This window comes from Pyrus communis, chromosome 9 (genome assembly GCF_963583255.1).
Source record: "Pyrus communis chromosome 9, drPyrComm1.1, whole genome shotgun sequence".
NCBI classification, from domain to species: domain Eukaryota; kingdom Viridiplantae; phylum Streptophyta; class Magnoliopsida; order Rosales; family Rosaceae; genus Pyrus; species Pyrus communis.
Window position 1 is genome coordinate 20,999,040 of NC_084811.1, and position 25,205 is coordinate 21,024,244.

Genomic DNA, 25,205 nt, shown 5'->3' on the forward strand with positions numbered 1-25,205 from the left:
CCATTCCTCAGTTTATTAAACTCCTTGAATCTGGTTGAGTTAAGAGCTCGTGGGCGCGTGACTGATTGCCGACCTTTTGGCAAGTCTTGGAATGCATCTACGGTTAATAATTGGTCAACAATCAGTCGCGCGCCTTTAAGAAAATCACGGTTTGTCATGCCTAGAAATCAGGCCGTCCAACTTTACAAATACCATACAGATTGTAATGCTAATGCTTGCATAGTCAGCCTTGTTTATTAAACATTATTAAGTTTGTTAATCTGGTTTTACTAGCCATAACGCAATCCACTTACCAGAAAGTACTGAAAGCAGAAAAGTCGGCAAATAGATTGGACTTTGAGAGGGTCTTGGTTCACTGTCAAAACGTCTCCAAAAATCGGTCGTTTAGTCAGAAAGGTAGGGAAGAAGACTTGGTCAGTTTTTGTTTCTGTTTTTGTTTTCTTATATGAACCGGTCAAATTTGTTAGCTGTCAAATGAGGGATTCGGCAAGGTCACCGTGTATACACTTGTGTCTACATTTCTCATCGCATAACGTATAAATAGTCAAGTTTTCTGTTTAGATGTGCTTTTCTTAAGTTGTTTGATGAGATACGTAGTTAAACAGGTGGATTGACTGGCGATGTGTGATTTCCTCTAATTTTTTAATTGCGTTTGAATGAAGAAATTTAAGATTATTAAAGAATTCTAAAATTGAAGGGACAAAATTTTATTTTCCAGAATTTGTGAATTTCTTTGTTCGGCTAACCTAAAAGAACAATGAAATTTAAATACGAAATACAATGTGTGAATAGATTTATTAATATATAAATGAGATCGTAGTTAGAAAATGTGCTAATAGTAGTGTTCGCAATGGCGGTGATGATGTTCGGTGGTGGTGACAATGCGTGGCAGTGATGACAATGGTGGCGATGACATTAGTGTGGCAGTAGCTATGGCAGTGATGATGTTATATGGTGGTGGCGACATCCGTGATTGTGGTGATGATGGTGGTGTCGGTAGCAGTGACAAGGGTATTTGGCGGTGCTGGTGGCCATTGAGTTCTCTTGTATTTTTGTTTTTAACTCTCACTCATAGAAATTTGAAAATGACAACTATTTACATAAAATTCAAACTTAAGAAATTGGAGTTCGGATTTTGATGTTTGTGTAGTTGATAAATTTAATCAAACTCATCTAACAAGAATGGTGAACAAAAATATTTCGAAGAAAAATGCCCTCTATATGTACAACTAGAGTTTGCTAATGTAACCATCAACTAGCAATAGACAATTTAGTCACGAATATATGACCACCAATACACAACTTTGCCCAATTTCCATCCCGCAATTTAGTCACACATATTATCTCGTGATTTGTCAGCAATCCAGTTTTCTGCTCAAATCAAGTCACGTGATAAAAAAATAACATATTCACCTAGTGGTGCTTCTATATGGCATCAGATACGATTAAAGAATTTGCATTTGTAACTATCAACCAGCTGCAATCTAATAAGCATACAATCCAAATTCAAATATACCAACAATTATAAGGAATCGTGGTTGGAAATTAGTAGAAGCTGAGGCTGAAGTTTCCCCAATATTTAATAATTGACAAGATACCCCGAATATTTAACAATGGCCGTTAGTTGAATTTCATCAGTCGTGAATTGACCTACCAATAGCCTCAATTTGCAGACAACCTCCCAACCAGTCAATTATTTTCTTAAAACTAAAAGAAAAAAAGGAGAGAACAAAAAAAAAAAAAAAAAAAAGACAGATTCCAGAAGTCCCCAGCTGTCGTGATTTGGAGTGGGGTCTTAGGTGGGTTGTGACACAGCCCTAAGTTGTGTGAGTTCATATGGTCCAGTTTTGCACGTTAGGTCTAGTTGGGCATACAAACTTATTGCAAATTAGGCTTGGAATTTTACAAGGCTCGAATGTCTCCACATATTTTAGGGCAAGGCAGCATGGGTGTGGGTCGTTAAAGGGCGCTAAGGTTATCTTCAACCAAAGGTTGGATATATGGCTCGTTTTAACTCTCGGGTCCTTCAAGATATTAATATTTTAATAAACAATACATGATCATATTTGCTTCGGTCTCCAACTGAGGGCCAAAGGGCCATGAGACTTGTTTTAGCCCTGTCACAAAAAACTGTCTCCAACCGAAGGCCAAACATAATTTATTATTTAAATTTAAAAATTACAACAACTTAAATTCAAATCCAACAACAACTTAAATTTAAAAATTACAACGATAAATGACCCAAAAAACCAAAAAAATTAGAACTTAAATTTAATGGATGGTTTAGGTATTTATAGGAAAAAAATTTTGAATTTTTAAGAATTAAAAATTAAAAAAAAAAAAAATTGGCCCAAAAAACCAAAAAAAAAAAATTGAATACAATGGCTAGTTAGCTAGCTGTTGAATTCAAATTTTTGTTTAAGCATTCCTGTCGGTTATAACCGACAGGAATACTCAGCCCTTTGGCCCAGCCTGGGCTGGCTGCTTGTGGCCAGCCCCTTGGCCCTTTGGCTCTTTCAGATTCCATGGGGCCCACGGGCCCTCTAGCCTAGCTCTCGGTTGGAGACGGTTTTCGGGCTATTTTTGGCCTTCTGGACCATTCAGATGGAGATGGCCTAAAGTGGTGAGAAGGACTTATCTATAGTTTCGAGACATTATTGCGACATTTTAGAACAATAATGCGTGTTTTATGTTTTCTACACAATCATGCTTAATTGATTACATGAATACGCATGATAGACTATAAACATCGCTATCTTATGACTCATTTGGATGAACTTTTAAAATTACTGAAAGTACTTTTAGAAAAAATGTTTTTTGGTTCCAAAAGTACTTAAAGTGCTTTTTCAGAATTTATTGCATTTATACTAAGAATTGGTTCTAAAAATATTTTCACCAAAAGTACTTTCAGTTATTTCAAAAGCACATTCAAACAATCTCTTACTATTCCATTGCTTGGAAATCTTTCTCTCATATCCTATCTATCTAGAGCAGTTGGAGATGGCCCATATGAGAAGCTTCTGCACCCTCCTATTCATGTGTCTGTAAAAGTTGGAATCTTGTACCAAATTTTTTTCGGTGGTTCAGTCGGGGACCCTGATGCCTGAATGAGGCCACACAGGGCAACTGGGAGATCTGGTGATTTGTGCTTCAGTTTGTGTAGGTCCCGTTCACACACTCCAAAATTTCACATGCTATGTAGCTACAGGTAGAGTGCAGCTTTTGGTATCTTTTGTTTGGCAGCTATGGCCGTGGACCATCAACTCGGTATCTAACTTTGTTTAAGGATGTCTTAAGTTTAAATTTAACGGTTAACAGTGTTTGAATGCAAAATGATTTTCGCACACTTTTATATATTTTTATTTGTGGATTTTCTTGTTTATTCAATTTAAATGTTAAAAATAAACATGATTGAGTTGGGAGAAATATAAATTTGCACAAATCACTTCCCTTCTTCGACATATAGCATGAAGATTGGGAAAAAAAAAAAAAAAAAAAAATGAATCTAGAGCAAAGGGCCCATGAGTTTGCAGAAATAGATTTCTGGAATCTTATGAAGCTCGAACATGAAGTGGCTCTTGGACCAAAACTTATCCGTGTAGCATGAACAAATTCGAATTTCAGCCCTTCCCCTACTTGTTTGTAGACTATTTATCAAGAAGGCTGCCACACAAACAAAATAAAAGTTAAAAGACTCGTTTGATGATTATTTCGTTTATGGTTTCTAATTTTTACTTTTGGTTAGATATAAAAGAAAATACAACGAAGAAAGAAAGGGATGAATAGAGAGAAAGGGTGGGTGGTGGAAAGGATGTGGAATAGTACGGAAGAAATGCACATGAATACACGACATGTACCAAAAATTGAAAAAAATTTGATGTAGATGGTCATTTGATAGTCATTTTGTCTTTAGAATTAGAGATCTGAAAGTTTACAGATGTTTACTAAAGGGAATGTGATATTGGTTGGGATTCATTATGACCAAAACACGAGTGGTACACTACATCTCTCCTCTCTATCTTCATCTGTTGCTTTTAACTTCCGCAGGTTATGCCGTATGTAAGAACTCTACTATTTGTGAGTGTGATCGAGATTATGCTCAGTGACGTAGTAGCAAATATAAATATTTGTGTTATGTATGCACTTAATATAGGGGTGTGCTATTCACACACTTCATTTTACTTCTCACACACTCCTTGATAATTTATGTCCGTTGATATTCTTCAATTTATCTGATCTGATGGTTGAAAATAAAAAAGGTGTGTGAGAAGTAAAATGGGATGTGTGGATATCACATCCCTAAATATATAGTTAAATTTAATTGACTACCATTGGAGGGAGTTAAATTGTTAGTTGTAAGGGAGGGGGACCGATGGAAATTGAATCCGCACTAGAATGCATAAACATCATTGCTTTCTAGCATTGGAGTAAAGCGCGATTTGTTGTAAGTCCCTCTTTTTGGGTCACATGCTCATTATGAGTGCTAGTCCTATTGTAAGCAAGAACTTAAGGAACTCTAAAGAAGAGAAGATTGATCTCTAGACATCAACGTGGTGTGTCTTGTTGAGAATGAGTCCCACATTGATGAGAGGAATGACCTTGTATGAGCTTATAAGTAGGTTGAGCTATTCTTCATATTGCCAATTGGTTTTATGATGGAATCTCAACTTTTTTCATGGTATCGGAGCAGGTTGTCCCTCGTGTGAAGTCCAATTGTTACACATGATCCACATCACCCGATTTGTGTTGTCCACATGTTAGGCTTGCCGCACGTGAGATAACGTGTTGAGAATGAATTTCACATTGATGAGAGAATGGACCTTGCATGGGTTTATAAGAGGTTGAGTTACTTTTCATATTGCCAATTGGTTTTATGGTAGAACCTCAACTTTCTTCATGGTATTATAGTAGATTGTCCCACGTGTGAAGTCAAACGATCACACGCACTCCACATCACTACGTTGTATTGTCCACGTGTTAAAGCTTAAAAATTTGCCACACGTGAGATGACTTGTTAAGAATGAGTCTCACATTGATGGGATGATGAATCATGCATGGGCTTATAAGTAGGTTAAGAAACTCTTCATATTATCAATTAATTTAATGATGGAATCTCAACTTTCTTCGTACTTTTGCTGCAGACTAATATAAATATAATTTTGCTAGTTATGGTTTTACGATAGTAGATGTTTGAAACTTGGTCGAATCGATTATAGGTCCTCTTCCGCAATCTTCACTCGTTAACATGAGATCCGATCGAATTGTCATGGGATCACTGCATAATGACCTCTTAATAACCGTTTAATGATGTCTTAATGATCTCTGAACTTTCAGTCGCAGTAATCCTTATTTGTTTACATGTGGTGCCAAAGCCGACGTCTTAAATTCATCTGAAAGAAATATTTCCTTTATTTCTTATTTCTGCTGCATGAATTGTTCTCCGCCAATATTGATCATATATTTAATAATGAAAGATGAATTTCAACTCGTCAAGAGAAGATGAAATGGTCTATAGTTGTTTAATTAGATGATATTAGAAGTAAATTTTAATCTAGGCTTTTTATATTAGCACCCCACAAAATGTTAAATGCATTTCATATTAAAATTTAATATTAAATGATTTATTTATCTTACTATGTAATGACAATTTTGACCTGATTAGGTTTAAAAAACATAAAAAAATTTTAAATACACCCCAAATCATTTTTAACGTATTATGTATCTTCTTCATCCATCAAAATCTCTCCGACCCTCCATTGTTGAACAAAACCCTAACTAATGAAACTACAGACATGTTGATTGAGAAATTATTTTTGATGAATGAAATACGAAATCGATTTTTCGGAAGCTTAAAATGAGATAAGACTTCATATTTTTTATTGTTTTAGTGATTTTGAAGACATTGATAATTATTTAATCATACTTTTGCTGCGTTATTCAAGTTTTTATGTTCGTATTCATCTTTTAGGAATCACATGGATTACATGAAGAATTAACATCTAAAATTACCACCAAATATTAAAAACAGATGACTTGGGTTCTAATGGTGGAATTGAAAACAACCCATATATGCTTTAAATCCGAGGCAGCATCTTTTGTCAAAATTCCAGTCGGCATTTTTTGTCCAAATTAAAAGCTTTATAAGATTTGAGAAATGTGTGGGGTGTATAAAAAAATATGGGATGCATGTAGAAAATGTAAGGTATGTTGAGAATGTGAGGTGTGAGGGTATTATGGGGAAATATGTGGGGTGTATTAAGATAATTTTTCATGAAAAAGCAAATGTGGGATAAATTAAGTATGTGGGGTTTATTCAACAATTTATGGAGTGTTAATATAATAAGCCTTTAGTCTAATGCTAAAAATTGTTAATCAATCTCGTGGTTAACTCAATTGGAGGTTCTTAGTAATGTCATTAGATGAGGTTGGGTTTCAATATTTGTGTAGTTGCCCGAACAAATTCCTCTTCATATACAAAGTACAAGAGATTTTTCAGTGTGACGGGAACGCGGGGTAGTACATCATGTGTCACTATACAAACGATGAGATATGCGTGTTAAAAAGTTAATAACTTAAAAAATAAAAATTTCCACTAGTATATAAAAACACGTGGTATACTACTCGTGTTCAAGTCACAATGAAAAATTTCTCGATAGAGAGAGGTGGCACAAGACTCGAGACAGAGGCATGCAGAAATTCAGTATTTTCCAAATGATAGCCCATAGTTTATGGTAGCGTGCAAGCTTTGGTTGATTTGATGACGGTTTTTGTTCGTGAGGAAGTCTCTCTATTTGATCACAATGAAACAAAACATGTTTGATTGGTATTTAAAATCATTTGCAATTGAGTCTGGTGTTGAAGATCAACACCAACCCAATTGGTGTTTATGTTGTAATCTTACCTTGGCCCAAGATGGATCCAGCCCATGGACAAAGAAAGATCCATACACATGCTAGAGAATTCTAGCAAACTTCAAGTTGGTGGAAGAGTCTAGAAGAATGGTGAGGTTTCCACCAACATGCAAGAATTGGGTAGATAATTCTAGCTTAGGAAGTTAGTGGAATTATATAGATATCTCTAGCATGATGTTTCCATGCTTCTCCAAGGTTCCATCCATGCCTTTAAAAGGAGAAGGCATTCACTCCATTTGTAACCAACCAACCAAGAAATCAAGAAGTAGTAGTAGGTAACCAAGTGAGAGTGAGAAGCAAGAATAGTCTTGTAGGAGTGTGAGTGATCTAGAGTTTGTCTTTAGAAAGTGAGTGAGTGTCATTGCTTCTAAAGTTGTGTCCTTATGAGTGTTGTAATATTATGTGAGTTAATACAAGTAATTTGTTTACTTGTTTTGTCTCTCCGACACTTGTGTTAGAGTTGTGTACTCTAAAGTTTTTTCCCAAAATTGGTATCAGAACGGTATGATCAGGGACTGTCTCTAGTGAAGCTTTTGAGGATCGTGAGAAGTTTAGTACTTCGCAAGATTACTGATTAATCTTGTTCGGTTTATTGAAGCTATGCCGACACGATGGGAGATCTTTAATTTGTTGGAGGAATCAAAAAGTTGAACAACAAAAATTACAACACATGGGCGACGTGCATGAAGTCTTACTTATAAGGCCAAGATCTTTGGGATGTCATCGGCGGTAATGAAGTTACGCAGCCAGAAGAAAACACGAGCGGTGCTTTGAGGAAGTGGAAGATCAAGGCAGGTAAGGCTATGTTTGCCTTAAAAACTACAGTTGAAGATGACATGTTGGAGCACATACGGAAGGCCAAGACACCGAAAGAAGCATGAAACACCTTCGCCACACTCTTTTCAAAGAGGAACGATACAAGATTGCAGCTTCTCAAGAATGAACTATTATCAGTGGCCCAAAGAGACATGACGATTGCGCAGTATTTCCACAATGTAAAGTCTATTTTCCGTGAAATTTTTGAATTAGATCCTAGTGCTGCCATTGTAGAATCCAGGATAAAAAGAATAATTATCCACGGATTGAGACCGGAATATCGAGGCTTCGTTGCCGCTGTACAAGGATGGCTGACCCAACCATCACTTGTTGAGTTTGAGAATTTGCTTGCCGATCAAGAAGCTTTGGCAAAGCAAATGGGAGAGGTCTCATCAAAAGGTGATGAGGAAGTGCTCTACACCAAAAGTAAAGGCAGCTTTAAGCAGCATGCCGGTGGTAGATCTAAAAGAAATGGGAGGAGGGAGTTCTCGACCATGGGGAGCTCTGAAGTATCACGGCAACCATGGTCAGTCCCAGAATAATAAAAGATTTGGGGGCAAGTGCTACAATTATGGAAAGAAGGGCCACATGGCGAATGATTGCTGGTTTAAAAGGCCTGTAGAAAGTAACGTCACCAACTCAGAGAAGAAAAGTGAAGATGATTGAGACGTTGTTGCGTCTCTAGCCTTGGAGAAAGAATGGTACGCTGAAACATCCGTTGATATGGAGAAGCAAGAGTCAGCTCTCACAGCAACAAGTCCGGAGTCGATTGACTACCAAAATGATTGGATTGTGGACTTAGGTTGCTCGAACCATATGACAGGTGATGAGAAAAAGTTACAAAGTCTAACTAAGTACAAATGAGGCCTCTTAGGGGTGATGGCTAACGACTAGAGGCTACCGATTGCTCACATCGGTAAGACAATAATTGAACCTCGATACAACACTAATCATGTGCTACTTCAAGATGTCTACCATGTTCCAGGTATGAAGAAAAATCTGCTTTCAGTGCTCAATTGCCATCATTGGGAAATTATGTCTTGTTTGGTCCACAAGATGTGAAGGTGTATCGACACCTCAAGATCTTAGGGATGCCAACAATGGAGGGACGGCGACTGCAGCTAGTTTATGTAATGTCAGCAGAAATTGCATACATAGACAAGACAAGGAAGAACGAGACAGTAGATTTATGGCACATGAGATTAAGTCATGTTAGGTATCACAAGCTAAATGTGATGATGAAGAAGTCAATGCTTAAGGGGCTAACTTAGCTTGATGTGAGAACAGGCACGGTTTGTACAAGATGCCAATATGGTAAAGCACATCAACTACCATACGAAGAGTCGAAGTTTAAAGCGAAATAAGCGTTGGAGTTGGTTCATTCCAATGTGTTCTGGCCCGTCAAGCAACCATCAATAAGTGGGATGCGGTACATGGTGACGTTCATTGATGACTTCTAGAGGTATGTGTGGGTTTTCTTTATGAAAGAAAAATCTGAAACATTTTCAAAATTTAAAGATTTTAAGGAGACAGTTGAAGGAGAAATAGGAAAGAAGATCTGTTGCATACGCACAGATAATGGAGGAGAATATACCTCGAATGAGTTTTCCCAGTATCTACGAGAATGTAGAATACATCACCAGTTCACTTGTGCCAATACACCACAACATAATGGTGAAGGGGAAAGAAAGAATCGACATCTTGCAAGATATGTCGAAGTATGCTCCATCAAGAATGTACCAGGAAGGTTTTGGGCCAAAGTAATAAGAACTGTAGCTTATATGATCAAGAAGCTTCCTCAACCCAGGTTAGAATTTGTCTCACCCTTTGAGAAACTGTGGGATATGAAACCTACAGTTAGTTACTTTCGAATCTTTGGCTGTGTGTGCTCCGTATTTGTTCCAAGTCATTTACGTAGCAAGTTTGACAAGAAGAGAGTCTGATGTATCTTTGTGGGATACGACAATCAAAGAAAATGGTGGAAATGTTGTGATCCTACTAATGAAAGGTGTTACACATCACGAGATGTGGTGTTTGATTAAGCATCTTCTTGGTGGTCCTCATAAAGGGAGGTGTTGCCTGATTCAAGAGATATAGAAGATAAGTTGCATCAAAAGATGGGGGAGCAAACTATTCGAATCCAGTCGAGACCAGATGAATCTGAGGATTCACTTGATGGTGATGGTGTTGACCAAGTAGTGCCCTAAAACCCTTGGCAAGCTAGCGTATATCAACAACCAGAAGAAGATAGACCTAGTGAAGTGGAAGTATCAACTCCACAATCACAACTAAGGAGGTCAACAAGAATTAGGAAGTAAAATCCTAAATACGCCAACACAGCCAAAGAAGAAGAAGCAGCTAAACTTGAGTGGCTCAAAGTTGGGAGAAGAGATCACTGCAGCGAAGCTAAATCAAGCTTGGAATCTAATGCCAAAGCGAAGAGATATGAAACCCATATCATGAAAATAGGTGTGCATGAAAAAGCTTCATTGTCAACTCGACATGGAGGAAAGAATGAGCTGGTGTTGAGGGGGTGTGTTGAAGATCAACACCAGCCCAATTGGTGTTAATGTTGAACTGTAATCTTGCCTTGGCCCAAGATGGATCCAACCCATGGACAAAGAAAGATCCATACACATGCTAGAGAATTCTAGCAAACTTCAAGTTGGTGGAAGAGTCTAGAAAAATGGTGAGGTTTCCACCAACATGCAAGATTTGTGTAGATAATTCTAGCTTAGGAAGTTAGTGGAATTATCTAGATATCTCTAGCATGATATTTTCATGCTTCTCCAAGGTTCCATCCATGCCTATAAAAGGAGAAGGCATTCACACCATTTGTAACCAACCAACCAAGAAATCAAGAAGTAATAGTAGGCAACCAAGTGAGAGTGAGAAGCAAGAATAGTCTTGTAGGAGTGTGAGTGATCTAGAGTTTGTCTCTAAAAAATGAGTGAGTGTCATTGCTTCTAAAGTTGTGTCCTTGTGAGTGTTGTAATATTTTGTGAGTTAATACAAGTAATTTGTTTACTTATTTTGTCTCACCAACACTTGTGTTAAAGTTGTGTACTCTAAAGTTTTTTCCCAGCATCTGGACCATGCAATCATCGAACGCTGACTCAATTTGTTTCGATACGAGTCTTCAGCTCGCCAACATCCGGTATGTCCAAATTTGTTCCTTTTTTATTTAATCATTTGCATAATTAATTCGTGTTGATTTTTTCCATAATTTTGATTTAGAAGAAGAAATATATTCAAGGCTTTCGTATTGAGTTTATTTTACGCTGCTGGTCCAAAGCTCGGATAAAGTAGGAGGGAGGAGGAGTCAAATAGTTGATAGCCGGTACTCCATTTTTCATGTCTAATCTCTATGATTCCGTATTGAGTTTTGTCAAGCCCTAATGATGAATTAAACATAGGAGGCTGCATTGTTGCATTTTAACATGAAGTTGACAATTAATTAGCTGAGACCAGATGAATAAAAAGGGAAGGCATTGCCAAGGTAGAAAATTTTGCCGAGTAACGAAATAAATTGATGGGGAGAAGTTGCGCATTCGAATTCGGGTGCTTAAGGTGATGCAGGGAGGAAAACAATGAGATGTTTATTGAAATATCAAGCACAACTATGACCCAATGAACATATAGAGAACTAGTCCTTGTTTACATAAACTCATTCAAAATGCATAATTTGTTTCTTCCTTAACGATTCTAGCCTTTTAATAGGCCCATCAACAAGATAGTTAAACACTAACACAACTTCCTAGTCCCTAGAACATAAGAAATAATAATCACCAAGTCTCAATCCAACCATCTACTTAAAAACACAATATTCCAAATACTTGATTACCAGAGATATTAACTACATTTGAAAACTTAATGGACCATCCCGAATATCAAGATCTGTAATTAATCAACCTCCTTAATGCACTGCATCATAGGGGAGCATATCCGCTCTAGCCAATGTAGCTACACCCATCCCTGCGGAAGGGGAGAAGTTATTAGTGACATCGACAAGCCTTTCTTTATTGGTGAGGTTCCTCAATGCTGCTTTGTGAGTTCTACTACATGATCATTCCTGTCTCACCCTTATGAGGGTGTTTGCTTATTTTTCCCTTTCTTATCGCTCAATGACGTCGTATACTGCAATATGGCCTGAGTAAACTCTTCTTCATCAAGCTGGTACAGTAGGCGGAGACCACACTTATGGACACTGAAGGCCGCGTGATCGCTTATGACTGAAGTTTCTAGGGAACTGCATTCATTCAACTGATCTGAAAACCACATTCGTGGTATGTAGGATACCCAAACGAATCCTCCAAGATGCAACCACATGAATTCTTCTTTGCTTGTGCAGTAGTGATGCAGAGAATTCCCTTTGTCCGTTTCAAAATGACAACTGAGGTTGTGGGAAATTTCTGGGATGTCCAATTTGTCAATCTCGGAAGTCAGATGCTCCAGGATTGCAAAGTTTGCACATACAGCCAATCCTAGCCAATTACTGTCCATGTTTAGATTTTGTGGCAGACTGATTGTTAGCGAGTAGTCATTGCTTTGCTGGCCAAACCACTCTAGATCTATGTTCGAAGGGAAACATGAATTGTATACAGAGAAACGATCGAAGTCCTGTAAAGGAGGAGAGACAAGGAGTCAGATATGCAGATATATGTACATGTGTATATAATGCAGTTTGACTATGTGCAAGATGTCTTGTCTTTGACGAGTGAGAGGATGTCCTGCGCATAGAATTTCTGGGATCAAAGTTGAAGAGAATTAAGTAGGAATGAGATTTTCTTAATGCGTAAGAGGATGTCCAGCACATAGAATTTCTGCGAATAGTTCAGGTGTGTATATAAATATAAATGTGTGTGCGTAGAGAGCGAGAGAGTATGAAGAAAATCATACCCATTTCCTGTGACTCGGCTTTACTAATCTTTCAAGAGGAGGTTTCGTAATGTAGCTGCTACATCTACTAGATGATTCCGAGTTACCCTCAGCGCATTGCTTATTTTTTCCTTTCTTATCTGACAACATCATATTGTGAGATAAGGCCTCCTCAAACTCTTCCTGATCATGCTGATATACGAGGCGTAGCCCACAACTATGCACATTACATGCTTCATGATCGCTTGCAATTGAAGCATTCACGATACTGCATCCATTCAACTGATCCGAAAACGACGCTCGTGGTATATAAGATACCCAAATGAATCCCTCGAAATATAACCACTGGAATTCTTCATTGGTGGTGCAGTAGTCATGGATAGGTTCTATTGTACCTATTTCTGATTCCAAAACACATGTCAGATGGTGGGGAATATCTCGATTCAAATTGTATAGCTCAGCAGTTGGATTTTCCCCAACGGAGAAGTAAGCACATAGAGCCAATCCCTTCCAATTAGTGTCACTATACAAATTTGGTGGTAGTGGAACTCTTACTGAGAAACCATTGCTCTGATCCCCAAACCACTCTAGACTGATGCTTGAAGGAAAACAAGAATTATAGATCGAATAACAGTCAAAAACCTGTAGAGGATAGACAAGATGTGAGATATACGTTTAAATATATATATATGTGTATGTGTGTGTGTGTGTGTGTGTGAGAGAGAGAGAGAGAGAGAGAGAGAGAGGGAACTCTACCCATTTCTTATCACTGGGCTGCTCTGATTTCTCAAGATGAGGATTTACAATGTCGACGCCTGTAATACTAGATGATCCTACCTCACAGTCCTGGTGTTGTTTTTCTTCCCCTTCATTAATATCAGACAAGGAAGTCATGCAGTGCATTATGGTCTCCTTGAGCCCTTCTTCATCTTCCAGATATATAAGACGGAGCCCGCAACTCTGCACACCCAAGCTTCCACAATCGCTTACAATTGAAGCCTCCAGGTGCCCTCCTTCATTTAACTGATTCGAAAACCAACATCGTGGTATGTAGGACAACCAAATGAATCCTCCCGTACGATTCAACCACTTGAATTCTTGGTTGGTGGTGCAAAAGCCATGGAGAGATTCCAGAGAACCTTTATCAGTCCCTAAAAGACATGTAAGATTGTGAGAAATATCGAGATCCAAATTTTCATGGTCGGTAGTTGAATGGTCGAGGACTGAAAAGTATGCACATAAAGCTAGTCCTCTCCAATTGGTGTCTTCACATAGATTTGGTGGTAGAGAGACTTTTACAGAGTAATCTCTGCTTTTACCCGCGAACCAGTCTATAATCTCATTGGGAGGGAAACAAGAATTATATATCAAGTCACGGTCGAAGTCCTGCAAAACATGAGAGATAGGATAGATGAATATTTATACATATATATATATATATATATATATATATAGGTAGATATATATACACACACACACAGAGAGACAGAGAGAGCGCAAAAACTCAAGCTATAATTTTACCAGGAGCCGACTCTGATCCAAGCTTATATTGTTGTCATGACCATGAGAACGAGCAATGTTCTGTAGTAGAAAGTCGTAATTACTTCCACTTGTTTTCTGGCTCTGATCCAAGCTTATGTTCTTGGCAAGACCATTAGAAAGAGCAATCTCCCGTAGTATAGAGTAATTACTTCCTCTTGCTTCATCCTGCCAAGCTGATGCTCTTTTTCTTTCGTGTTGAGATTCCTCAGCAGAATAAGTTTCTCCACGAAAATCAATTGGCATGAAACGAGGACAAACTTCGCTCACTGAGCTGTGCTCCGTGGATTTGGCTGCTTCAAGAAAATTCATTAACATACTTGTACATCCCAAACTAATTCCATTATATTTCTTGGTATCTGTAAAATCACCAGTTCCATAGTAAACAGGCCGACCCGTTGTGGTAGTGCAGTGGGTTATTGTTTGGATTAACCCTTTCAAGTCTTGGTCGTATACTAGACGCATCCCGCACATTTCAATCTTCACACCTGGAGTTCTACATCCAAATAAAGCTTGAATGAAACGACACCGATTCAAGCGTTCCGCAAAACGTACTCGTGGTATATGAACAATAACGAGTCGATGTGACCCCACATTGTCATCAAACGGGGAAACTAACATTAGGCGATGCATCAGTGCTTCCACACCCACAGCTTCAATAGGTGTATACAAATGACACTCATAGTAAATGCGGCTACGTTGAACACCTTGAGGCAGACTGCAAACAACATATAGAGAAAGTCCCGCCCATTTCTCATCATTATGCAGATACGGAGGTAGAGTTAAGTTGACCGTACATGCAGACGTAGTGCTCTGTTCACTGAACCATTGTAATTTTTCTCGTCGAGAAAAAATAAAACCATAATCGTTGATATTTGGAAGGCCCCTCCGCAATCCCTATACATGCATACACACTCATGATATCAGTAATCAAGTTGTCATTTTTGTTGTGTGCGTATGAAAGAGAGAGAGAGAGAGAGAGAGAGAGAGAGAGAGTACCTCAAATAGCTTTTCAAGCAATGACACTACGTTTCTTCTCAATTGACCTACAATGGGAGTTGAACTAGTAGTTTCTTCTTTTTGTAATTCTTGTTGAATTTGAACCCCACTTGGCGACGGAACACTTCTCATACCATCTTCGTTTTCGTCTTCTTCTTCAGGCTGATGGCTGTTACAGAAATTTTTATTGTGCTTAATCAATTTCCTGACAAATGTGGTCACGTGTTCCGAGTTTATTTGACTCGCCCCACACTCTGTCACTATTACTTCTGGGCTATCAGGTGTAATCAAAGCTCGGATGAAGCGTTTATTTGAACTTTCTTCAAGGTCACTTCGTGGTATATACAACCAATGTATAAATGGTCCAGTGAAATCAAGATCACCGTAATTAAGCACTTGGGGAAGTTCATGAGGATCTTCAGTTGTATAGAGATCAATGCGGAAATTGCGAGTGAGGTTTGATTGCAATTTCTCATCAAGTTCTGGCTCATCTTCCAAATTATCATGCTTCTGTGTACCTACACAGACAAAACATAGAGCAAGTCCCATCCATTTACTTATACCATCAACATCACGAGGCAGTGGGATTGTTACAGTGGATTCAGTACTCTGACGGCTCAACCATGCTGGAATTTTATTTGATCGATAAGAATATTGTAACATAGTACTGCGATGAATTGCATCCTGTAAAATAGAAGCGAGATAAGTTAATAAATAATAATAATAATAATAATTAGAAAGGTGGATGGAGAGAGAGAGAGAGAGAGAGAGGACCTCAAAGAGTGTTTGATAGGACTCCCTCAAAAGATATTTAGGCGGTAGCCAATACGCCTGACCTTTGGTTTTATCACTTCGGCGATCTATAAAACTAAATCCAGCAGCAGGTGAATTCCATACCATTATTTTATCTGAATGTGCTCCCTCCAACAAGGGACAATTATGTGCCCTTACCCATCTTATACTAAATGGAAGTCTTGGCCATGACTGAAGCTTGCTACAATCATCCAATACAAGTTCTCCAAGTTGAGAAAGTTGAGAGATGCTTTCAGGTACTTCACTTATAGCAGTCCCGCCAGCATAAAGCTCCTGTAAACATTCTAAGCTCCCCAAGTTCTCTGGCAACTCGTCAAGATTCGAACACCCTGAGAGGTTGAGAATTTGAAGTAATGTCAAACTAGTACAAATGGTTGCTGGCAAACTGCAAAGGTTTTTGCAATATCTGAGATAAAGCTCGCTAAGCCTGGTCAGATCCTTGATTGATGCTGGTAGCTGTTTTATAGCTGTCCCGCTTGCATCAAGCTCCTGTAAACATTTTAAACAACCAAGGTTTTCTGGCAACTCTTCAAGATTCGCACACCCTGAGATGGTCAAAGTTTGAAGGGATGTCAAACTAATACAAATGATGTCAGGCAGACCCAAAAGGTTCTTGCAGTCTTTGAGATTGAGCACAATAAGTCCGGTCAGATGCTTGATTGATGTCGGTAGCACTTCTATAGCTGTCCCATCTAAATGCAGTTCCCTTAATTGTTTCATGTCTTCTCCAATCTCTGGAAGCTTTTCAAGTCGGGAACATCCCGAAAGAATGAAAGTCGTAAGAGATCTCAAGTTGATTATATCGGGAACCTCGGACAAGCTTGTGCAACCTTTAAGGATTAGCTGCTCAAGGTTTGGGACTTCGCCGAAGTCAGGGGTCTCGATCAACTTTTCACAATCAGTAAGGTTGAGTATTACCAACGTTTCCAAAGGCTGTAAAGAAGAAGGGAGGAAAATGCATATGTTTGAGTATAAGTAGCATTCTCCGAAAGCCTTAAATTTGTCAAATAAATTCAGCAGTAAGAAATGCATGGAGTATATAAACATTATTACCTTCTCAAATTCCTCCCATAATTTCTCTATTTTGCTTCGAGGCAAGTGCAGTTCAACAAGGTTTTCGGGTTCAAAACTTGAAGGCAGCAATTTTAAAGGATATTCGTGCCATTCCAAGAACCTTAACTCATCTGAAAGAGACTCCAGGCATCCAGAAAATATCACATTGTGAATTTTCAACAGTTTTAGATCGTCCATGTTTGAGAATGTGTCTTTCTTCAAGTGCACTTTCTCTTGCTTAGGCGAGCTTAAGAAAATGCCTTTAACAGCATCTGTCCCCTAATAGCCATTGGAAAAAAAACACAACATTGAAAATCCAATTAAAAAAAAAAAAATCAAATTCTAATAAAGTATGTATCTTACCCCTAAAATTATAACTAGACAACTTTTTAATCGAGATAAAAGCATAAGCATTTCACTAAACTACTCACCTTATATTTCTTTATTACATGAAGGGCATCTGTGCAAAGCCACAATCTGCTGCGTTTCCCCCTCTCTTCATTTTCTCCACGAACAATTTCTCTGCCCATTTTTTGTAGTAAATCATGCATCCACAATTTTCCTCCTATGATGCTTACCAAATTTTTCTCGCGGAGAATATTTATATTGATACCTGGATGGTAGCCACAACTTTCAAATATCTTTTTTACCCGACAAACATCCTCCCCATTGAAGAAACATGCAACATCCAAAAACATTTTCTTCTGTTCTGAAATCGTTAATCCCTCATAACCTAATTTAAGAGTACCAATAATTCTCTCCTCGCCAGAATAATTATGATCTTTCAAAGAAGCCAACATACTGGACCATTCTTCCACACTTCTTTCCAGGAGGGAGGAACCCAACACTTCAAGAGCCAAAGGAAGACCATCACATTGATCTAAAAATTCATAAGATAATTTCTCATAGCCATTTATAGGACGATCCTCATTGAAGGCTTTCCGGCAGAAGAGAAGAAGAGCTTCCTTGTCAGTAAGTTTCTCAACCTTGTATAGTAATTTTGGCTTATACTTTGTCAACAGCTTTTCATCTGTTGTGGTTATAATGATTCTGCTACCCTTACCAAACCGGTTATAAAAATCTTTGCCATCCTTTCCAGCTACAGCTTCTATTTGTTCTAATTTATCCACGTTGTCGAGAATTATCAGAACCCGTTTGCTGCACAATCTCTTACTTATCACTTCGTTGACATTCATCGTAGTTACTTTTCTACCCAACAAGTGAACACAAAGTTGTTCTTGGATGGGAAATAAACTTTGTTTAGATATCTCTCCAACCTTAGAAATGAAACTGAAAGCTTCAAATTGATTGCGAATTCTTTGAGAAAGAGCTTTTGCAATGGTACTCTTACCAACCCCTGGCATCCCACAAATCCCAATCATACAAACTTCTTCCGACCCTATAGACGAACTCATGGATTCGATTTTATCTACTTGAACCGTACCAACGAAGTCCTTTAGATCATCTGAGAACGTGTGCTTTGTGTTATTCAATTCACCGAAAATACGTTCAACTATCTGTCCAATCGGTTGTGTCTCGTATCTGCCAAACAGTTGAAGCATAATGTTAAGTATTTGGGATCAGTAAAATATGGGTTAAAACATACTCGTTAACAGGTTACAATCATTTAGTTTCTCAGGATACAGTTTTTGGGCATTAAATAATTTTACAATCACTTAGCATGTATTCAAATATAAGACAAGCATGGGTTGATGATCTATCTGTGTATCTGTAGGTTTTGGTTTTTAGCTTTCATATTTGAGTTGAGTGTAAATATATCGTTGAATCATAAATAAAGTGCCTTTTCTTTCTTGGTGAATTAAGATGCATTTTCTAAACAAGGAAAGAGAGAAAAATAAGTATATAAAAATACCTACAAAAAATTGGGAAGGATAGTTCTATGTCTTCAAATTTTAAATGTTTCTGATATGAACCCCATCAAATCTCATATGGGTACCAATTTTAAGGAAATGAAGCATGACATATAAGTTGTTTGGCGTTAAAGATTCTTGACCAAATGTGACTTCTATTGATTCAAATTAAGGACCATTTTATTTGGACTAAGATGCAACCCATTTGGTTTAGTTTAAAAGTGGCACATTGCTGTGTACTCAAAAATGATGGTTATATGTTTACTTCTTGCTAAAATAGTTCTGGATTTCATTAACTTCTATATGAGATGGTTTTTGTTGTGTTTTATATTCTATGGTTTTTGTTGTGTTTTATATTCTAAGCTCAAATATGAAATATCTTGCAGCGTAGAATTTTAGGCACAAGAAAGATAATCACGGTTGCTCAAGGTACACATTAGTAAAATTTCAGGCTCGTTTGTCTTATTAATTTGCTATGTTGTCTATTTGCATGTCACTGTAATTCAAATTAATCTTTTAAGGAAATACATTAAAGATTGAATTCTGATGGTTTTATCAAGTTGAAACAAATCAATGAATTTTTTTGACAGATTACGGATTCTGATGTAAGTTTCAGAAACGATTGATATAATGACCATCAAATTACCTTAATTTTTATGATGCTATTCATTAATGTGTCTACTTATAAACCTGGACTTATAATGATTATTGGATGTGTACTTATTTAGGGGTTTTGAACTTTAATTCTTGAAGAAGATTAAAATTTATTAAAAATCTGGTGTTAGATTGGATATTGATTTTAGTCATTTAATGTGTACTTAATTCAAATTTATATTATTATTTTTTAATATTTAATGGATATCTTATTTAATGTATTACATAAAATTTTAAATTTATTATTATACACATTTTAATTCATTAATTTGATTTAACTTCCTCTAATTAGTGTACCTAAACGTCTGTATCATAATATATTTTACTAAATTAGTGTACCGAGATGTCTGCAACTAAATATATGTACTGAATTAGTGGCACATAAGAAAATATGCAAAAACATAAGTGTACACGAAAATTCTTTACCTAAATATATGATACTAAACTAGTGTACCAAAATGCCGGTACCTAAAGATATTATACTACAATAGTGTACTGAAATGTTCGTACCTAAACATATTATACTAACCTAGTGTACCGAAATGTTTGTATCTAAATATATTGTAAAGAATTAGTGGCACACAAGAAAATATGCAAAAACATAAGTGTATATAAAAATCTCTACGAAAATATTTTCTTATATAAGATACTTACCATAATGAAAATTAAAATTTATAATACTTTCATAAAATTTAATTTGTGAACAACATAAAATTATAAAAAAAAAAAAAAAAAAAAAAAGAGATATTGAATACATATGCTAGCATTAAATAGAGCCTAGGAACTAAAATCAATTTTTAATCTTGTGTAAGACGTTTTCTAAACTTCATCTTATTTAAGGATTAAAATCTAGTTTACTAATTTATTTATGGTAATTTTATTATTAACCCGTGTTTAGTAAGAAGTTTATATTGCCAATTTTTGTTGTTTAACATTTAATGAAATTTGTTCTCATTCCATTTGCTACAATTTATAGCTTATGCCATAAGGAACGTTAGGTTATTATATTGATATGTGCTTCACTTATTTGTTTTGTGTATGTTTGTGAAAGTCTTTTAGACATCAAGGCTTCAATTTTGAAGCTATAAGAAGACTGTTTTAGAGTCATAAAAGAACAAATTGTGAATGTGGGTATAAATTTCAGTTTGATATAGTGCTGACAATGGCCAGTAATTATGATGGTCGAACAATTTCATATTGGTATTACGCATTCATATAAGTTCGTCGTGAATTACTGAGTTGTGAAGGTTTTAATGCAGCTGCTAGTTAAAGTGCTCATAAGTTTTAAATTTTGCACTTTGTTAAGGTTCACGGCATTGGCAGAAGTACATAAAAGTTATTAGCTGCATTGGACTATGTTTTAAAATTTTAATTTGCTTAAATGATTTCATGGCAGTAAAGGAGGCATCAAATGTTTACAGCTGATTGGTTTTACCGTTTATAAGCTTTCGCTCGAAGCATAATGCAATCTTGTAAAGATTGATAATTAAGGAGGACCCTGGAGTGAATGAACTGATATACATTCGGGTCTTTGCTCTTCACTACTAATAACTTTATGATGTATGTTACATGGAGCTTATTTGTGTGATTGTAAAGTTTAATGGGTGATTTAAGTTAATTAACCTAAATAATCCCAAAGCGAGTAAACTTTATTTGACAGAAACATATAGGAAGCTTATCTTACGTAAATTCATTGCCCAATAAAGTAATCTTGCTCAAATTCCATTGAACTTTTTCTTGGATTAATTGTTTGACCTAGTGTTACCTAATAAGTCTTTACACTTTGGCTCCAAATTACAATCTATTAGGGATTGGACTTGGTGGACCAATCTTATTGGATGAAAACTCTAATGATATCGATGATGGATAGTTAATAAGTTCACTAGGGTTTTGCCTATAAATATAAATCTAAAGAGAAATGGACAAATGACACTGGCTTTGGGATCATTTTCAGAGCCTGAACTTTTTGGTTTTAAACTTCATTTCACTATTCTTTTTTTTTTTTCTCTTTTTAATTGCTTTTTTTTTTTTTATTCACAATGAAAATCTTCGGCAAATAAGGCTAACTAGGAAGCGAAGCAGTATCTTCGTCACTCCAGTGCTCAGCTCCTCATGTACCGGGTTGATGAACGGTGTGTGAAGGGTTCACTTTTCTATGAAGTCAACGCCTATCGGGATAGGCATGCCAATTATGGCAGTCAGGTGGTTGATAACATTTATGTAAGTATTCCGTTCAAGAATTTAATTTCAAATTTCATTACACTTAAAAATTTTAAAAATTATGATCAATAATTTTAATTGGTTTATCTTTTTTTTTGGTAGGCTTCTATGTCACAAAAGGAGGATGAGTATCTAGCCAACCTCTCCTAGCAGCAACCGAACACGATCATGAAGAAAATAGATGGCAATCGATCGAAATTGTAGATGGTTGGAAAGATGATCGAACCCATTGATGAAAATGATGGAGATGGATATGGAGGAAACGGGTGATGTGGAATTAAGATGGTAGGATCAAAAGGAAAATAGGGAAGCATAGTGATGATAGCAGGAGGAAAAGAACCAGAAGGAAACAGGGAAGATAAGCAAGCAAATTACAAGAAGAAATGGAAAAGAAAAAAATAAAGAACCATGGGACTGCCACCGACCCTAGCCACAGCTAGAGCCGGCGGTGACGTGAATCTTCAAAGATTGGATGCACTCACACAAAGGGGAGAAGAACTCTCACATACGGAGAGAGAGGCTCTCACAAACGAAGAGAAAAATATAGGATGAGTGACCACCAGGACATAAATTTCTAGAAAATAGAACTTTGGCCGGCGAAATAGTAGAAAATTCGTTAGGCAAAATTGTAAAATTTTCGTCGTTTTGGATACCATTCTAGCTCATCAATAGGTTTTACCAACGAAATATTGTCATCGGACAATTAGATTCGTTAGCCCAAATTGGTCAACGCACTTGGCTAGACAAAGTTTCAAAATTCGTCGAGCAAACGTTTATGCGACAAGTTTTATCTGATGAATTTGTGTAGGACAGAACATTAGGCGATGAAACCTTATTTGGCTAGCAGAAATCCCTTCATCTGGAAAGAGGGTGTTTCTTGTAGTGTTCGTTTCTCCTTTTCATCATATACTTTTCCTATATCTTAAAGATAAAAAATTAAACCGAACCAAATAGTTACCAAATGAGCTATATTTTTGCAAGTTTCAAAATTGAAAATAGCTACCAAAAACTAAAAACAGAAAATTCAAATAGTTGCCAAACGAACATCAAGAAAAACATATATTGAAATGAGAAATTTTCAACCTAAACAAATGAAATACATAATAGAAGCACCACATACCTATAATGTCTTAGATCAAATCCTGAAAGTTCGGCTATTGTAGTCAGTGAACTCTTCCACCTTGTCACCTTCTCTGTTTCTCCTTCGAAATCTTTTTCATGTTTAGCAAACGCCTCTTCAAAACAAACTCCGGTCTGTTTTCGGACTTCCGACGGTGTTACGTCATAGAATACCGGCAGAATCAGTCTAGACTCATCGTTGGCCGCAAGTTCAACCATACTTGCAAGTTCATCCAGGCACCATGTGGAGGTTGCGTAGTTTCTGGAAAGAACAACAACGAAAATTTGCGATTCTTCGATTGCTTTGGCGAGTTCCTTTGAGATGGGTTTTCCGCTCTCGAGTTGTTCTTCATCCCTGAAAGTGTGGATCCCGTCTCGAACTAGAGCATTGTACAAATGGTCAGTGAAACCTTTCCGAGTGTCCAAACCTCTAAAACTCACGAAAACCTCGTATTTCAGTGGAGGGGGCAAAGTTGACGAGGTTTTGGTGGTCATGGGATCAGCCATTGGAGACTAATCACCAGTAACCAAACTGGTAGTTAATGGAAGCTTTGGCAAGTTGTTGCTTAAAAGCGTTTGCAGAACTAGCTTGGTATAGCTGCGAAGAATCACCAGTAAACGGACTCAGAACCGCAATATAAGGACATCAACTTCTATGACACGAGTAGTTATGAATACATTGTACATCTGCATCATTAAATTAAGAGATATTAATTGCTTTGCCCTGGAACTTTTTAAATTAGTCAATTTCCCCCTTGAACTTTAATTTTAGCCGATTACTCCCTGAACTGTTATAAATAGCCAATTCCTCATTTGGCGTTAGATTTTAAAAACTTTCATTCAATTTTTCATCCATCCGATGTTTCATCATTTTTTCCCTCATACAATTATCATGTGTTGTTTCCGTGATCAAGATGGATAAAAAATTAGATGAAAACTTTTAAAATCTAACGCAGGGGGAAATTAGATATTTATAAAAGTTTAGAGGGTAATAGGCTAAAATTAAAATTCAAAGGGGAAATTAGCTAATTATAAAGATTTAAGGAGGTAATCGGCTAAAATTAAGTTTAAAGAAGAAAATTGACAGCTCCATACAAATTCAGAAAACAGATCGATAAATATACCTTAAATTAATGACATAAAATTACGTGAATAAAAATTTATACTTGACATTATATTATTAACACAAAACTAAACGATTGTAATTTACAAGAGCCAAATATATTATAAGACTTGGACGACAAGAATACAAAAATAACCCTCCGACTGGTGGAGTGCATACCCGCAGCTGGATACAGGGCAACCTAGTACTATATTAATATTATATGTTAGGCAAAAGCTGGGAATTTTAATAGGTAAACGCCTAAAGAGCAGAAGCTTCAAAGTCCCTGCACGATGACTAGGTTTTTTAATGTCTACTTGTTCATCTCGTGTGGATAGGAATTTTAGTTTTATTTTATAGCAAGTTGTTTGATTTTCTTGTCTGAGATCTTAAAAAATACGGTGACAAAAACAAAATGATAGTGTGAACGTGAACCAAAAATGATAGTGTGAACGTGAACCTGCTTGCCCTTTTCTTTGTGGGGCTCGACGTTCGAGGATTAATAAATCAAGGACCAATCCACATGCGTTCACTCTAATCAAGCAAGTCCACAATGGATGCCATTGCATTGCCAATTCCATTGATTTATTAAAAGAAATTTGAAAGTATACAACCACGCGTTTGAATCCTTTGTCTTAATGTCGCTTATTATTGGACAAAGCAACAACTGTGGTAGCTTATTTTATTTGACAAGAATGAAAGGGTCGGCGGCAAGGGTAGAGAGAGAGAAGAGACATGTTTGTAGAATTATAAGGAAATTATGTGTTGAGGATCTGTTATTCCCTACGTGGTGCCTTTTTTTATAGTAGTAAAAGGAGAGAAGAAATCTTTAATCCTCAAGGAATACAAGTCCATATAAGAAATAATAATTAGAATCAAATCAAATCTAGGATTTACACAATCACACTTAAACTAGGAAAGTTCACAGCACTTCCCCTTGAGTGTGTAAATACTCAAGGTAGATTTCAGCATCATGCAAAAGTTAAGGAAGTCGACTCGTCAACACTGATTATGGGAGCAACGCTTATTCTCAATAAGGTAGGAACTTTCATAAAGTAGTAAGTCTCACTAAAAAACCTAAGGCTATGGCAAAAACCTGAGTAAGGACAAAATCCATAGTCGAAGGAAAAATGCGTGAGTAATGCAAAGTCAAATGAAACGTCTACGGGACGTCATCAGGGATATGATCAACCCAAGTTAGATAGCAAAAAACCAGTGGGAAAAATGCTT

At 36.8% G+C, this 25,205-nt stretch overlaps 1 protein-coding gene across 1 annotated transcript; it reads right to left on the bottom strand.

The window, feature by feature from the left end:
• Positions 1-11,311: 11,311 nt before the first annotated feature.
• Positions 11,312-23,479, bottom strand: LOC137745873 (uncharacterized). Its single transcript, XM_068485907.1, has 9 exons — positions 22,875-23,479; positions 17,441-18,551; positions 17,010-17,288; positions 15,918-16,889; positions 15,144-15,827; positions 14,127-15,041; positions 13,362-13,991; positions 12,627-13,247; positions 11,312-12,347 (listed from the first exon to the last, which is right to left on the bottom strand). Exons 1-9 carry the CDS (start codon positions 23,378-23,380, stop codon positions 11,811-11,813), a joined length of 6,255 nt encoding a protein of 2,084 aa, XP_068342008.1. The 5' UTR covers positions 23,381-23,479; the 3' UTR covers positions 11,312-11,810.
• Between the last annotated feature and the right edge of the window lie 1,726 nt (positions 23,480-25,205).

Excerpts from the sequence above, each read along its gene's own strand:
- LOC137745873 (XM_068485907.1), bottom strand. The coding sequence starts at position 23,380 with ATGGCTGATCCCATGACCACCAAAACCTCGTCAACTTTGCCCCCTCCA. Across the intron at positions 16,890-17,009 it reads TATGGGAGGAATTTGAGAAG|CCTTTGGAAACGTTGGTAAT; the intron begins GTAATAATGTTT and ends TCTTCTTTACAG. Across the intron at positions 15,828-15,917 it reads CCTATCAAACACTCTTTGAG|GATGCAATTCATCGCAGTAC; the intron begins GTCCTCTCTCTC and ends TCTATTTTACAG.